Source organism: Typopeltis vanoorti, chromosome 5 (genome assembly GCF_054136105.1).
Source record: "Typopeltis vanoorti isolate ZY-2024b chromosome 5, IOZ_Tvanoo_1.0, whole genome shotgun sequence".
NCBI classification, from domain to species: domain Eukaryota; kingdom Metazoa; phylum Arthropoda; class Arachnida; order Uropygi; family Thelyphonidae; genus Typopeltis; species Typopeltis vanoorti.
The window spans coordinates 68,173,425-68,191,527 of NC_143553.1; the positions used below are offsets into that span (position 1 = coordinate 68,173,425).

The window sequence follows — 18,103 nt, forward strand, 5'->3', positions numbered from 1 at the left end:
TGAGTCACCCACACTTTTTTATTTGAACGCCAATGAACAGGTAAATAGTTCTTTGTAAAGCCCTTAAGAGCTCTTGGGTTTTCCGTTCTGTACACTAGCAGTGGCTTCAATTTTAAATCACCTGATGCATTACCTCCTAGTAAAAGTATCAATCAGTCTTTTGACACTTTATACCCAGCTTGTGTTTTTCCTTCTCTGCTAGAAATGTGCGCGATGGCATTCTTTTCCAGAACAAGCCAGTCTCGTCAGTGTTAAAAATTTGATCATCTGTGTAGCCTTCCTTCTCAATAAGCTCCTTCAATTCATTGGGAAATCATTCTGCAGTTTCAGTGTCAGCACTTGCACTTTCACCTTGAATTCTTATGTTATGGAGTCCCATACGCTTTTTGAAACTGTAGAACCACCCGCGACTTGCTATAAAAGTTTCACTGGTTGTACCTCCTTCATTTTCGCTTTCATTTTCTTTTATTTTGTCATATAGACTTGTTGCTTTTGCCTGGATTATCATTTGACTCAAAGGAATCTTTTTCTGATTACAATCTTTAATCCAGATCATTAGAAGGCGTTCCATATTTTCCATTGCAGAAGATTGATTTCTCATGATCACTTTTGACATTTAAGAAGAGGTGCTCATTCCATGTTGTTTAGTCTTTTCTTTGCTCTGAATAATTGTTTGTACAGATGACTCATTCATTGAATTCTCACGTGCTATTTTAGCAAACGAAGCGCCATTCTCATGACATTTTATAATTTCAAGTTTCTTTTCTAATATCAATCACTTGCGTCTTTTTGTTACTCCAACAGTGTCTTGTTTGTTTCGTCTCTTTTCACTCATACTGAAATAATAAAAAATATTAAATACTAATATTAATGTAAATAATAAAATGCCGCAGGGAAAGAACATGTCTGCGTGAGAGCCAATCGAATAACTACTGCATAAACGTGGCTCTCGACTGTCACTTGTGGTGCCCAGGAGTCTCCGGTCAGTGTTGACAATGTTAGTGTATGGAATAATAAAAACCGCGTTGTTCAAAACCGCGCTATACAAGGTATTCCTGTATATTTAATATACTGCCAGATATTTCAGTTTGAAAATAACAACTATCATCAGTGGCTTGACAGAAAACAGTTTTTTACAAGGTAGAATACAAACAATTGGTCATTCAAAATTAGAACGAGCCAGGTGATGTTACATCACTAATCACGATATCATTTCACTGAAGAGAGGTAAACATAACAGTGCAGAATAAATTACATGTATAAATTTACACTGTCATGCAAAAAACTTAATTTATAAAATCATGTTAAAGATATCATTAGACAGATGTAATATCTAGAAGGTTTTAATTTAAAAAAAAAAATTAATGTGTTATTCGGATCAAACTTTCCCATATTTTTGACAAGGATAGGCAGTCATTCCGATTCAAGTTAGGGCGTTGCAGTAAGGCCTAAGCACTCTCTTTGAATAGGCATTCGAATTTATACCAACATCTGTGTAGAAGGCGAGTTTTGGACCAGAGAATGTTGTGGGTTGTCTCTATTCCGTGTTGTGCTAATCCAGACTTATTGAATTTGTTGTGAAGAATATAATATTGATATTCTTTTTTCTATAGAGCATCTGGTTTGTTCAAAGTAAGAAAGATAGCAATCGCATGGAACTTGGCATACACTAGGAAGAGACATAGTTGAACGTTTATCTTTAATATGATTTTATAAATTAAGTTTTTTGTATGACATTGTAAATTTATACATGTAATTTATTCTGCACTCTTATGTTTACCTTTCTTCAGAGAAATGATAATGTAATTAGTGATGTAACATCATGCAGCTCATTCTAATTTTGAAGGATCAATTGTTTGTATTGTCCCTTGTAAAAACCCTTTTCTATCAAGCCACTGATGATTTTATGAGTTTATTATTTTCAAACTGAAATATCTCGCAGTATATTAAATATACTTTTCTTTTACTAACGTGTAGATAATTCTTAATTTCATGTCACAAGTTTCTCTCAAAAGTAGAATTTTCCTTCTCTGCCTGCGTTTGCTCTCTTCAGTCATCCTGCAACTGACTATAAGACCACATTGAATTAAGAGGATGCAACTATTTTTTTTTTTAAAAAAAAAACCTCTCATAGCAAATAGAGAATTTTATTCCCCCCCCCCCGGTGAATATTGCATAGTGTTGGTGGACTTACACCATCTAGTCAAAAATTTGATATCTCCTAGACTGCTTCTTTCTAAATACAAAAATCATCTGACTGAAATAAAATTTCCACAATACAATATTATAAAGCATTTGGATGTCATATTGCTGGTTTTCAAATCCATGTTTCTTTCTAACCTTCCATAAATGGTATTTTAATTCATTAATTATAAAAATCAAAATTCTCTTCCCATTGCTGACAGGTGGTAGGTACTGTAAAAAAATAACCTTTTCTGTTGTAAGTAATGGAATGCCCAATACATTATATAATCTGTTCCAAATATGCAGGGCAAGAAGGCAGCTGTAGAATGCACGTTCTACTTTTTCCAATCGGTAACAGATGTCACAGGTTGGATCTCTGATGTTAAAGTACCTCCATTTGATGGTATTGACTGGAAGGCAACCATATGTAATTCTAGAAGCAAAATCTCTCCTGTTAGGGTATCCTTGGAACTTCAATAAGTTATGAACGAAGTATTGTTGTCAGTACCCAACTGTGGAAGTTCACACTGAAAGAGATTAAAGATTTCTTTATATCAAATTTTACTTTTTTTAATGGAAAGAATGTCAATGCCAGAGTGCTGTAGCAGTCTTAGAGTTAAGCACAGAGTGTTGTAGTATTCAGCAACAATCTCAGCTTTTGGACCTTTATAATCCTTTACTCCAAACGGGAAGATGAAAACCCAAATAGTACAGCAGAAAGTCTGCACATATGTGATTGGTCTGCAATATTTTATGGATTTTTGAAGCTATATTGCTTAAATAGCAGAATTTTAAGACTGGAAGCCCAAATCCTCCATGCTTCTTTGAAAGTTGAAGTTGAAGAAATTCTTTTTAACTTATTGGTATCAGCTGGACCAAAAAATCGCACAGTCTTTATTTATTATGTACAATTGAGCAGGAAAGATTATGGATTGGAGTACTATGGCTTTAGAAGAAAAGGAAGGTGGCCATATTTTCTAGTCTTCTAAGGTTTCAAAGTTCTTTTATAGAAGTTCTTGAACTGGTAATATTGGGTAAGTGGAGAAGGGAATTCCAAGTATCATGAGGGGTTCTCTCTTAGGGGTTAATCCAAAAGGAATGCCTCCAAAATCCCATTTTCCAAAAACTTTTAATTTTGTCTTGTCTGCATTAGTAGTTAATCCACTGATCTTGCTGAATTTTTCCAAAATACCAAAAAAAATATAAATTAAATCGAGTGGCGTCGCGTGCCCATTTCAGTTGGGTGTGCTGTCGTGTGGGTTATGCAACCCGCGCTACAAATTTCGCATCAATTTGACTGTATGCAGGGCGTTCGCAGAAAATTTTCCAAGTGGGTGCAAAGCTTAGAGACAAATAATTACATCAATAAATTTTTTAATTATTGATGTAATTATTTGTCAATGTAAATTATAAATACATTATTTTCATTTTACATCGATTTTAATGATCTTTAATTCTTGGGGGAAAAAAGTACTCGGAATTAATAAAGTTTTTAGCACAATTTCATATATAAAAAAATTGACCAGCATATTTTATTAAAAATCAACTAATTAATCCCAAAATCCTAAATCAAATTATTTCAGTTTAAAAATGTATTTTTCTGTTTAAATTTGTTTCACTATAAATTTACAATTCACTCAGTGATTCACTAGACACAGCAGGCAAATGAACACTGTCGCTGTTCACAACAGTTCATTTTTTTTCACAAATCAGAAAAAGATGAACCAAAAACAGGAACTCGTGCTTTATTGCTGCAATAAAACACGTGTTCTATGGCTACCCAGCCGTGGGCCGGGTAGCCATAGAACCATAGAACTGAAACAGACCAACCCATAATAAAATTTTAAGACAGAAAAAGCATCCCTCATTTAAGATTACATGAGATATGATGACCCACTACATCATCAGCATATGCTGATGATGTAGTGGGCACTTTGAATTATGGCTTGCTACAAATTCACTTGGTATGTGTCCTGATGAGAGAAAAGAATTAAACAGTAAAACAGTACGTAGTGGGAAAATTTTATCTTATTTTCCTTCATAGTTGAAGGAACTGTTATTCCTTGCACAGCATGTGTATTGTTGACTTCCTGTAAGAAAGGTTCAAGTACCAGTGCAAAGAGCAGTGGACTAAGAGGACTAATTTGACTCCTTTTCGAATTTTGACCAGATCTGACAGTAACCCATTAACTAGGAAGTGAGTAGTTGAATTGCCACAGACCTCTTTGATAAAGGATAGCAGCTTTTTAACTACAGAAGTTTGCTGGAGGATGTGGAACAGAAAGGGATGGCGGACATTATGAAATGCTTGAGTAAGGTCTATAAATAGCACTGCCATTGGCTGCTTTTTTGTATTAACTAAGCAGATTAGATCATGTAGTAGAAATAGATTAAATTCTACTGCTTGGTCTGGAACTCCACACACCTGTGTGCTTTTAATTATGTATCTCATTCTCACTTTGAGCCTGTTATTGATAATGCAGAAAAATATCTTGTACTCAGTGTTAGACAGAGAAATAGGTCTCCAGCTGCTGATTAAAGCGTGATTTCAATTAGGTTTCGGAATGAGGACAGTATAGCTTGCTGCAAATTCACTTGGTATGTGTCCTGATAAGAGAAAAGAATTAAACAGTATAACTAGAATGAGAAGAATATACCACATCTCACGGTAAAGTTTTATCCCTAGACCATCAGGTCCTGGGGATTTTCTTGTCTGGCATTCTTTATAGGCTGTGGTAACTTCAGATGGAGACTGAAGTTACCACAGCCTATAATGTGATGTAATGTGTATGAACAGGAAGCCATTAATATTCTACAGGTTATAATTTCCAACAGTACTCTTGTCTTCAAACAGATTTTTGTTTTTGAAAGGAGTCAAGGATGTCTTGAATGATGGACATGTCTTCACCATCAACGCAGATTTGAGTAATGGTCCTTTCTTTGCAGAATTTATGAATAGTCTGTTGAAGAATGCAACTGAAGGATTATCTGCTAAGTTGCTGTATTCTTATCTTAAAATTTCTTTCTTCTACTTGTTTCTGACTTTCTGCTTCTATCTCTATGTTAATATTTCTAATGATGTTGCTACATTATCCTATTTATCAGGGAAGAAGATATAAATTTGATCAAGATGGGTACTACCTTGATTCATATACATGTAAGCTCTGGAGATTAGGATTGCGAATTCTCCGTATGCCTACTAGTTGAGCATTGTTGAGACATGTTTTTAACTGTACATATCCCACTTTTCCACTCCTGGGGTGTCCTCATATTTTGTCTAATGTGGGGTTTTCAATACAATTCCAGTCTCCAACTGCTATGATGTATTGGGCACTGTATAAATTATGCTCCAATTCCTGGAAGAATTTTTGTCTAACTATTCCATTGGATGGAGTATAAACATTTATAAACCTTATTACACATCCACAGTTTATTGTCAAGATTTTCCCTTCTGCATTCCTTTGGATATTATAGAATGACCCAAGGAGGGAGGGGGGGACAAGAATAAGAAATCTTACTCCAGCCCTGTTAAATTTTCCAAAGTTCCAATAAGAAAGAAGTGAACATCCGTCTGTTAAAGTTTTTATATCTTTATATCTGTAGAAGTATGTTTCTTGGAGAAACAATAACCCGATATTATGTTGTAGCATAAGTTTCCATATAGTTTCTTGTTTAATTTGCCCGTGGAATCCTCGTTTATTTAATGAGGCAATGCAGAAAGGAGATGCTATGATTAATGAAGTGTCACTGGTAAGTCTAACTTCTAAATTTTGGATGAACATGATGAGATCTTCAATGTATGAAGGAGCAATTATATAGCCTGCGTCTTGTAAACTGTTTTCCAGTTTCTTGCAATTTTTTTTTTCCATTATTTCAATTTCATGCCTATCATTCTTGATTTGGAAGCTAGTTATTTTCTTTTCATGAAAATGATAATCATACCGAGAAAACATTGAATCAATAAACTTTATTATATTTTCTTTAATTGTATATCTCCCTTTCCCTTTATTAGCATGAAATGGTTCTTCATAGTCCATAAACTCTTCTGAGCCTGAAGGGTTTTCATTTGATGATCCACAACCTTTTCCATCTTTATATTTTTTTATTACTTCTGTTTCTTTTAGATGTAGTTTCCTTTTTTTTTTTAATTTTTTTTGTTTATTCTCAATGTTTTGTATTAATTTATCTTTCCTTTTTGATGATTTTGTCTGCATATTAAGGTCTTTCAGTTGTCTTACTTGCTTTTCTGTTTCTTCTCCAGTTTCTCCTTGTAGAACAGTTTCACAATTTTGCATTTTGTCTTGTATCTGTTCACTTGTTATACTAGGTTCATTATTGGTAATTTCAGCTGATGTTGTTCTATCAGTATTTGACTGGGAAAGTTGCTCCTGGTTATCTGGAATTTTGGGGCTAATTTCTGACTGATCGGTCACTCACTTTTGTGATTTTACCAAGTATAGCTTGCTTGAAAGTGCCGTCTTTACTAGGCTGAATTGGAAGATACAGGAACTCTTCTTTATGACTCTCCAATATATACCGGCAAAGTGTGAAAAGCAGGCATTCCATAGAATGCCTAGGCGTTTTTTGACAAAGTAGGAAATGTTTTTTTTTTTTTTTTTTTTTTTTTTTTTTTTTTTTTTTTTTTTTTACATGCGTTTCCTAGGCGTTATATAGAATGACAAAAAATACTATTTCAGCTATATTTTCATTTTGAAGTTTTAAATTTTGCTGCCATGAGGAGGTTAGGTGCTGGCAGTTGTTATGAGTGTGACACTCGATGGTTTTTACCGACTTGGAACTGCTGAAGGAATTTTAAACCAACTCTATGCCAGATCCAAAGTATGAAATGTCTGGTTTTTTTTTTTTTATTATATATTTTACATACTGTTTCGGCTATATTTTCATTTTGAAGTTTTAAATTTTACTCTGCTATGGGGAGGTTAGATTAGGTTAGGTGCTGGCGGTTGTTATGAGTGTGACAGACGGTGGTTTTTACCGACTTGGAACTGCCGAAAGAATTTTAAACCAACTCTATGCCGGATCACAATTCACTTTATGGCCTAAGGACTTACTGAGAGTTGGAGAAGATGTTCCTGACCACAAAATAGCTCTCCAGTCAGCCGCTTCCGCTCAGTCCACGGGTAGTGGCCAAGGGTTCTTGAGGTGTACTTGCAAGACCAAGTGCTGAAATTTGAAGTGCTTTTGTATGAAAGAAGCTGTTAAGTGCAATTCAAAATGCCACTCCAGAACGTCTCCAACTCTCAGTAAGTTCTTGAGACATAAATTGAATTGTGATCTGGCATAGAGTTGGTTTAAAATTCCTTCAGCAGTTTCAAGTCGATCAAAACCATCGTATGTCACACTCATAACAACCACCAGCACCTAACCTCCCCATGGCAGCAAAATTGAAAACTTCAAAATGAAAGTATAGCCGAAATAGTATTTGTCATTCTATGCAATGCCTAGCGAAAGTATGTAAAATATAAAAAAAAAAACCTAGACATTTCATACTTTGTCAAAAAACGCCTAAGCATTCTATAGAATGCCTGCTTTTCACACTTTGCCAGTAACATATACACAGTTATAATTGGCTCTACCGGTGCTCCAACTCTTTCAGCATAAGTTCTGAAAAGACAGATCTTCGTTGAGGTATGTTTAAGTGCAGGGATTTATGCTTTTGATGAACTTTTTGCACTTGCTATTATACTTTTTTATACTTCCTGGTTTGTACATCTTTTTACATGTGCTTGTTTGTATGCTTGTTCTGTACCACTGTATTTTTGCTGTTGCTTTATTTATTAACGTTATGTGCTATAATCTGTATTGCTGCACTGTGACATTAGCTCTCCTTCTCCCACGAAACCTTTACCCAAACCAAATCATACTCATCTGACATCAGCTTTGTAGGAAGCATTATAGTTCAGTTCATTCCAATATATATATATATATATATATATATATACCATCGGGGTGCTTAAGGGTCAAAGCTGTATAACTGAGAGGAGACCTCCACATAGCCTTTAAAGGAATGCGGAGAACCGACCAGAGCTTCTGACCTAATGTCCAATCCTCACCTTCTCGTGGTGCACCCTGTTGGGTATCTACTTTGATACTGAACGAACGAGGATGGGCTGAAAATTTGGGATTTAGCCGACCAAATTGTATTCTTATTGGTTAAACCAAAATAAAAAATGATGGTACAACATGACAAAATTTCATGGCGGCTGGGGCGTCGCCCGATTAAACAAGGCCCCCGTTGTTTTCGCCAGGGAACCAGGGTGAACAGCGAAAAGTCAGCTACTGGAACAAATCTGAAAACAAACCCCAACTCAACATCACCAGAGTTAAAGATCGGTACTATCAACGTAAGAAGCCTGAATGGCAAAGAAATGGAGCTAGCTGAGGAATTAGATAAGTACCAGATCGACATAATAGGGGTGACTGAAACAAAAAAGACCAAAACTGGTGAGATCTTTCTGAGCAATAAATACAAAATGTTATATTCAGGCAATGACAATCAAGGAAAAGAAGGAGTAGCCATAGTATTCAACACAAAATACGAGGCTAATCTTCTTGAATGGCAGTCAGTCTCAAGTAGAGTAATGTGGGCAAATATGAGAATGGGGAACTGGACAATGAGACTTATTTGTGCCTATGGTCCCACAGAAGGTTCTACTAAGGTAGAAGTGGAGGAATTTTTTGAGGCTTTAGAAAAAGCAACTGACACAATGAAAAAGGAAAAGTTGGTCCTTGTTGGGGATCTAAATAGTAGAATAGGAAATGATTGTGAGACATACAAAAATATTGTGGGAAAATTTGGAGAAAAGAGCAAAGCTAATAATAATGGCAAATATCTGTTGGATTTCTGCTCAGGACATGGACTGATTATTACTAACACCATGTTCCAACACAAAAATGTGCACAAATTCACATGGAGAGAAGAGGCAAGGAATAAGAAAAGTCTCATTGACTATGTTATTGTTGATAGTGATGTTTTCTCCCTGGTGCAGGACACCAGAGTGTACAGAGGATTTGAAATTGGAAGTGATCACTATTTAGTCTTGAGCAGGATAAAATTGAATTTCATATTGAAAAGAATAATAACATGTAAGAAAGTTTTAAAGCGAATAAAAGTTGAGCAGCTCTCAGATGTGAACTGTAGACTAAAATACAGAAATATTATTGAAAAGAAAATGAAAGAGTTTGAGAACAGGAATCAAACCTTCGAGATTCAGTGGCAAACTCTGAAGGAAATATTGATTGATTCTGCCAGAGAGGCATGTGGTGAGGTTGTGTGCAAGGATAAAAAAATCAGAACTCCCTGGTGGACACAGGAAGTTAAAGAGGCAGTGAAGGAAAAGAAGAAAGCATATCAAAAGTTCCTGGCAAATAAGTCAGCTTTTACTCTTACAGAATACAGAGACAAATGTAAGAAAGCTAAACAGTGTGTAAAACTAGCTAAACAAAAGTCATGGGAGGACTTTGGCAAGAATATAGAAAATAAATATCAAGAAGGTGGCAAAATATTCTGGAGGTTGTTGAAGAAGCTTAGGAATGGAGGAAAGAGTGCTGTAAAAGGTATTAGGGATGATAAAGGTGAAATGAAAACAGGAGAAAAAGATATCCTTGAAGTATGGAGTAATTACTTTGAAAAACTGCTAAATGAAACAAGCAGTGATGACAGCACAGTGATAAAAAACACTGACCAGGCATGCAGTCAGGAATACATATCCATACTTGAAGTAGAAAAAGCCATCAAAGGCTTGAAATGTGGAAAGGCAGCAGGAGTAGATGATATTCGACCAGAAATGCTGAAGTATGGTGGTATAAGAGTCTTACAGTGGCTGCACTGCATAGTTCAGAAAGCCTGGACAGAGGGACGAATTCTCGATGATTGGAGTAGAGCTCTCATAGTACCCATATATAAAAAGGGAAATAAAACTGAATGTGAGAATTACAGAGGTATTTCCCTACTGAGTGTTCCTGGCAAGATCTATGCAAGTATACTTGAGAAACGGTTGAGAAGAATTGTGGAAGAAAAGCTTGGTGAAGAACAAGCTGGATTCAGGCCAAATAGAGGCTGTCAGGATCAGATCTTCACTTTACGACAAATAGTCGAGAAAGCATGGGAATATAACAAAGATCTGTATTTAATTAGGTCTGTAATTAGTAATTAGGTCTGTAATTTAAAGATCTGTAATTAGATCTGTTTTGTCGATTTGGAAAAGGCAAATGACAAGGTGCCAAGAGAGAAGCTATTCAATACGCTGCAGTTATATGGTGTCAATGGGGCATTATATCAAGCAATACTTAGTCTTTATTTGAGTTGTGAGTCAGCAGTTAGAATTGAAGGAAGTACAGGAAGATGGTTTAATGTTAAATCTGGTGTGAGACAAGGATGTACATTATCCCCTCTGTTATTCATTATCTATATGGATCACATTATGAAGGAATGTGGTATTAAACCTGATATCAAAATTGGAGATGTTAATGTCAGCTCTTTGCTTTATGTGGATGATGTTATACTTCTAAATAAATCCGCTACAAGTCTGCAAGATTCTCTGACTAAATTGAATAGCAGTTGTAATAGATATGGTATGAAGGTCAGCAATAAAAAGACAAAGACAATGAAAATAGGCAGAATCATTGAAAATGTCAACTGTGTTGTGAATGGAGAACCTGTGGAACAAGTAAAACATTTCAGCTACTTAGGCACAATTTTTACTGAAGATGGTAAACTAAATATAGAAATAGACAACAGAATCAGCAAAGCTGGTATGGTGGGAAGTCAATTGAATAAATTCATATGGAATAAGAAAGAAATTAGTCGGAACACTAAATTAGCTTTATACAAGACTGTGTTCAAACCAATTTTAACTTATGGATCTGAGAGCTGTGTCAGAAGTAAAACACTTGACCAAAGACTAGAGACCACAGATATGAGAGTCCTGAGAAAGATTAGAGGCGTGAACAGATGGCATCAATGGCAATATCATATTAAAAATGAGGATATTAGGAAAGACCTTGACATTGTCAGCATCCAGGAATGCGTTAGCAGAGCTAATCTCAAATGGTATGGTCACTTAAATAAAATGGGAGAGGAAAGATTAACAAAACAAGTGTTCTCTGCCAGGTTGGCAGGAAAACGACCCAGAGGAAGACCCAGATATAGGTGGATTGATACGGTACAAAGTGCGTTAGACGATAGAAATATAAGATCTGATAATGTTGGAGTCTTGACAAGTAACAGACTGATTTGGAGGAAAATTGTAGATAGGAAGTTAGTAATGATGTAATTTTTTCATGTAGTACTGTCATATCCTGTACACCCCTTGAGGGTACATGGCAGGAATTTGATGATGATGATATATACCATCAATTTATCACTCCATTCCCCACATTGGCCCATTAAAATAATGTGTAAATTCATTAATAACCACTCTTTACAGATTGCATGGCATGGATATGCTTGCCTAGACTGCTTAATACATACCATAGAAAAGTTTGGAAATATGTTGATTCTTGATAGTTCCAAGGCATTGGATTGAATCTTGCATAGAGGCCTGCTGAACATTGTCTTCCTTCCATCTTTTGCTTCCATAACAGAGTTGCAAGAATGATGCAGTATTTTTTTTTCTACAGTTGACAAGACCTTTACTCAAATCTAATCTAAGATACAGGAAACCTTTATAAAAGATTTTAACTGAAGGTAAGTTAGCATGCCTCATGCAGAGGTAGCAGGGTGTTTCATTTGACAAAACCTGCAACTGGCCAGAGAATAATACACAGTTAATTAATAGACATACTGACCTTATATTCTTAGTTGTTTTGGCCATAATTCTAATCAAACCAAATCAAAACTTTCACCTTTTGTAATTGTGGCCAGTATTTCTATGTAAACAAAGTAGTTATGTGAGAAGTTCAAGAGTATGTATTGGGATTGTCAGTTTACACTGACTCAGTTTGTAAAATGAAAAACCTGATTTCCTTGGAGAAAAAAAAAAGCTTACTACCTTCGTATGAGATTGGCTAACTCATCTGCAAAGCAGTATAAATATTCCTCTCATCATGAAGTTGAACTGAAGGGTTTACAAAGCATGAATTCATGCATTCACACTTTTGTAAACCCTAGTTTGGTTTAGTTTCCCTGACTGCACTTTACTAATTCTTTTCATTAGTTAATATGGTTTGTCTGACTTTTCTCTTTTTCTTCTCTCACCATCATGTTTTGGTCTTTTAATCATTTTAATTTAGTTGATTTTTTCAATACTTTAAATACATTACAATTAAAATTTTACTGACTGACCAGTATTTTGTCCTCTGAAAGTATCTTGCCGGAACTCAATTATGCTAAACCATGATATGTCCCATTTTCATTATTATACATAACTGTTGTCATTTACCAAACCTTCTCTGGTTTTGTTGCACATATATAATATTAAAATGGATAAGAGTATTTGAATAATTTTTGCAGCATCTTCCCAATATCTTAGAATTTTGGGTGCATATACAGTTATGTGTTACTTTAATGAGCAAAAATTGTTTGCAAATAATAAATTTTTTGTAATCATGATATATATAAGTTATATATTTGCAATTTACTATGTTGTAATGAACACTGATTTAATGGCAATTAAATTTTGGCCCCCCCCAGTTTATATCTGTAATTGGCATAGTTTGTATATTTTCTTTTTTTATTTAATTTTTATAATAGAGACAACATATGATAAACACTGATATAAATTCTTTGCAGGGGGGGGAGTAAGATCTCTTACAGATTAGTACTCTCAACTTTTGTTTAGATTATATGAATAATGAATTGCATCTGCCATTACAGCAATCTACATAAGAAGCTAACAAAAACAGATGCTCCACCACCTCCACCAGATGAACCACTACCTGATTATGCTCTTCCTCCTAAACCAATGTTAAGATTTTACCTTTTAGGTTGGGGTGTGGCTACCATTGTTTGTGGTATTTCTGCAGCTGTTCATCTTGATAACTATGGAGGACATTTCTAGTATGTATTTTTTTTTTTTTTTTTTTTGATAATTCAAACAATTAAGAAAATAAAGACTGAGATCGTATTGTGTCAAAACATTCATAGAATTTAAAAGATTAGTTAAGAAAAATAATTCAGTGCAATTAATTCATAGCATACATAGCTTATAGTTTTAAAATTTGCAGCTCCAGAATTGCTAAAAACACAAATGAAGCATTTGATTCTCCCTTGTTTCTTTAAGGGAATATTCTGGTTTCCATAAATTAAGAAAAATTCCAACTGTCACAAACAGCATTCCAGAGATAAAATAAAGGAAGACCAAGGGTTACAACCATGGTGAGTGATCAATATTTCTAATTATCTGCCCATCTAAACAGGAGTGCTACTTCTGAATCAGCTATGATCTAATCTCATATCAGCTGCTAGAGGAACATTGGTATCTGCTCCCACTGTGCCCAGAAGGCTTCACGAAGGTGGTCTGTATGCTAGACATCCAGTAGTCTGCATGTCCCTATCCCCCATGCCACAGGAGGGGATGTTTGAAATGGGCCAAAGTCAGACTCCGCATCAACCTGGATCCAAGAACAATGGGGGTCGGCATTATTTATAGACAAGTCCTGATTTACTCTACAAAGATATATCATGCATGCTCTTATCTGGAGAGAACCAGGGATATGTTATCATCCATCTAATTATCTGAGAAAGGGACATTTGTGATGGTAGCATGGTGGTTTTTTTTGGGGGGGATTTCTCATTGGGTGGATGCACTGACCTATATGTGCTTCCTTGTTGAACCATGAATGCTTCAGCTTATAGTGACGAGGTCCTAGATCCTTATGTTTGTCTGTGTTCCAGTGTATGGAGAAGACATTTATCCTAGAAGATGATGCTTATCATCATTGAGTAAAGCTCATGGACCAATATCTTCAAGAAGAGACTATCATACATTTGGACTGGCCAGCTAGGTCGCTTGACTGTAATCTTATCGAACATGTCTGGAATGTTCTAGCAGACGTGTTGTTGCCAACCCACTTTCCCAAAGGCCTTGAGGGACTTGGAGGAGCCTTTACAAGAGTAAAGGTTTTTATTACCAACTGAGCTCCTGGACATCATTATAAACAGTATAAATGAACATTATTGTGAGCACAGTATTGCTGTGAAGGGTGGCCACCATGGGCATCTGCAGAGGGGGGTAAACGGGACACTCCCCCTGAGATCGAGTAAAAAATTCCACAAATTATAATCATAAAGGTGATTGAGATATGTAACTTTACACCAATGACCATGGGATGCTTTGTCTGTCTTAAAATTTTATTACATACAGAAATATAAATGCAATTATCCTAAAATCACACCTGAAGACTTTTATCGGCAATCAATATTTATCCCATACTTAGATTCTTAATTTCATCCTTAAAATCTACATTTTCCTTGGATAACGAAATAGCATTTTCAGTATTTCAGTTTCATCCCAAGAATTATTCTAAAAAAAATAGATAAAATAAAGTTTGAAAACAACGTCAAAAGAATAAGCGAAAAATACAATTTACAATATTTAGAAATAGAGGCAACAATGTGGTAAGAAAAATGGACAAATTTTCTTTCGACTGATATTCCCCAAACTTTAAAGAAGTTTTGGAACATTGCGACTATTTCTCTTCTATTAATTTGGCAATAACTATTGGTATGGCATTACCTGTTACAACCTGTACCATTGAAAGAGGTTTCAGCAACTTGAGATGTATGAAAACGTGGTTAAGGGTACGTTGTCTCAGAAATGCACTTATCAGGTTTATGTATGATTAGTGTGCACAGGAAGAAACTAGAAGAGGAAGTGATAAAGAAGAAATTTATTGAAAATGTCATCAATAGGTTTGTAAGCGATAGATCATCATCATCAAATTCCTGCCATGTATTCTCAAGCGGTGTACAGGATATGATAGTACTACATGAAAAATTTACATCATTACTAACTTCCTATCTACAATTTTCCTCCAGATCAATCTGTTACTTGTCAAGACTCCAATATTATCAGATCTTATATTTCTGTCATCTAAGGCACTTTGTACCCTATCAAACCACCTATATCTTGGTCTTCCTCTGGGTCGTTTTCCTGCCAACCTGGCAGAGAACACTTGTTTTGCCAATCTTTCCTCACCCATTCTGTTTAAATGACCATACCACCTGAGATTAGCTCTGCTAATGCATTCCTGGATGCTGACAATGTCAAGTTCTTTCCTAATATCCTCATTTTTAATATGATATTGCCATTGATGCCATCTGTTCACGCCTCTAATCTTTCTCAGGACTCTCATATCTGCGGTCTCTAGTCTTTGGTCAAGTGTTTTACTTCTGACACAGCTCTCAGATCCATAAGTTAAAATTGGTTTGAACACAGTCTTGTATACAGCTAATTTAGTGTTCCGACTAATTTCTTTCTTATTCCATATGAATTTATTCAATTGACTTCCCACCATACCAGCTTTGCTGATTCTGTTGTCTATTTCTATATTTAGTTTACCATCTTCAGTAAAAATTGTGCCTAAGTAGCTGAAATGTTTTACTTGTTCCACAGGTTCTCCATTCACAACACAGTTGACATTTTCAATGATTCTGCCTATTTTCATTGTCTTTGTCTTTTTATTGCTGACCTTCATACCATATCTATTACAACTGCTATTCAATTTAGTCAGAGAATCTTGCAGACTTGTAGCGGATTTATTTAGAAGTATAACATCATCCACATAAAGCAAAGAGCTGACATTAACAACTCCAATTTTGATATCATGTTTAATAACACTATCCTTCATAATGTGATCCATATAGATAATGAATAACAGAGGGGATAATGTATATCCTTGTCTCACACCAGATTTAACATTAAACCATCTTCCTGTACTTCCTTCAATTCTAACTGCTGACTTACAACTCAAATAAAGACTAATTATTGCTTGATATAATGCTCCATTGACACCATATAACTGTAGCGTATTGAATAGCTTCTCTCTTGGCACCTTGGCATCAAACAGAGATCGTTGTTATATTCCCATGATTTCTCCACTATTTGTCGTAAAGTGAAGATCTGTTCCTGACAGCCTCTAATTGGCCAGAATCCAGCTTGTTCTTCACCAAGCTTTAATTCCACAATTCTTCTCAACCATTTTTTCTCAAGGAACACTCAGTAGCGAAATACCTCTGTAATTCTCACATTCAGTTTTATTCCCCTTTTTATATATTGGTACTATGAGAGCTCTACTCCAAATATCGGGAATTCGTCCCTCTATCCAGGCCTTCTGAACTATGCAGTGCAGCCACTGCAAGACTTTTATACCACCATACTTCAACATTTCTGGTCGAATATCATCTACTCCTGCTGCCTTTCCACATTTTAAGCCTTTGATGGCATTTTCTACTTCAGATATGGATATGTATTCCTGACTGTATGCCTGTTGAGTGTTTTTTACCACTGTGCTATCACTGCTTGTTTCATTTAGCAATTTCTCGAAGTAATTACTCCATACGTCAAGGATATCTTTTTCTCCCGTTTTAATGTCACCTTTATCATCTGTAACTCCTTTTACAGTACTCTTTCCTCCATTTCTAAGCTTTTTCAATAACCTCCAAAATATTTTGCCACCTTCTTGATATTTATTTTCTATGTTCTTGTCAAAGTCCTCCCATGACTTTTTGTTTAGCTAGTTTTACACAGTGTTTAGCTTTCTTACATTTGTCTCTGTATTCTCTAAGAGCACAGGCTGACTTATTTGCCAGGAACTTTTGATATGCTTTCTTCTTTTCCTTCACTGCCTCTTTAACTTCCTGTATCCACCATGGAATTCTGATTTTTCTATCCTTGCAGACAATCTCACCACATGCCTCTCTGTCTTAATCAATCAAGGTTTTCTTCAAGGCTTGCCACTGAATCTCCTAGGTTTGATTTCTGTTCTCAAACTCTTTCATTTTTTTTTCAACAATCTTTGTGTATTTTAGTCTACAGTTCACATCTGAGAGCTGCTCAACTTTTATTTGCTTTAAAACTTTCTTACATGTTATTCTTTTCAATATGAAATTCAATTTTTATCCCGCTCAAGACTAAATAGTGATCACTTCCAATTTCAAATCCTCTGTACACTCTGATGTCCTGCACAAGGGAGTAAACATCACTATCACAATAACATAGTCAATGAGACTTTTCTTGTTCCTTGCCTCTTCTCTCCATGTGAATTTGTGCACATTTTTATGTTGGAACATGGTGTTAGTAATAACCAGTCCATGTCCTGAGCAGAAATCCAACAGGTATTTGCCATTATTATTAGCTTTGCTCTTTTCTCCAAATTTTCCCAATATATTTTTGTATGTTTGACAATCATTTCCTACTCTGCTATTTAGATCCCCAACAAGGACCAACTTTTTCTTTTTCATTGTGTCAGATGCTTTCTCTAAAGCATTAAAAAATTCCTCCACTTCTACCTTAGTAGAACCTTCCATGGGATCATAGGCACAAATAAGTCTCATTGTCCAGTTCCCCATTGTGATATTTGCCCACATCACTCTACTTGAGACTCCTGCCATTCAAGAAGATTAGCCTCATATTTAGTGTTGAATACAATGGCTACTCCTTCTTTTCCTTGAATGCCATTGCCTGAATATAACCTTTTGTTTTTATTGCTCAGAAAGATCTCACCAGTGTTTATCTTTTTTGTTTCAGTCACCCCTATTATGTCGATCTGGTACTTATCTAATTCCTCAGCTAGCTCCATTTCTTTGCCATTCTGGCTTCTTATGTTGATAGTACCGATCTTTAACTCTGGTGATGTTGAGTTGGGGTGCAAGCGATAGCCATAGAATTCAATTCTTATACGATACGTGATTATTGAAATTTTTATTATCTATCTATCTATCTATATATACAGGGTG

At 35.4% G+C, this 18,103-nt stretch overlaps 1 protein-coding gene across 2 annotated transcripts in view; it reads left to right on the forward strand.

Moving 5' to 3' along the window:
- Nucleotides 1-18,103, forward strand: part of Remo (Remoulade) — a 338,339-nt gene that overhangs the window by 310,012 nt on the left and 10,224 nt on the right. For both annotated transcript variants that reach the window (XM_090393156.1, XM_090393157.1), the window contains exon 17: nucleotides 13,022-13,204. In XM_090393156.1, coding sequence (XP_090249282.1) covers nucleotides 13,022-13,204 — 183 coding nt within the window. The remainder of the gene's footprint in view (nucleotides 1-13,021; nucleotides 13,205-18,103) is intronic.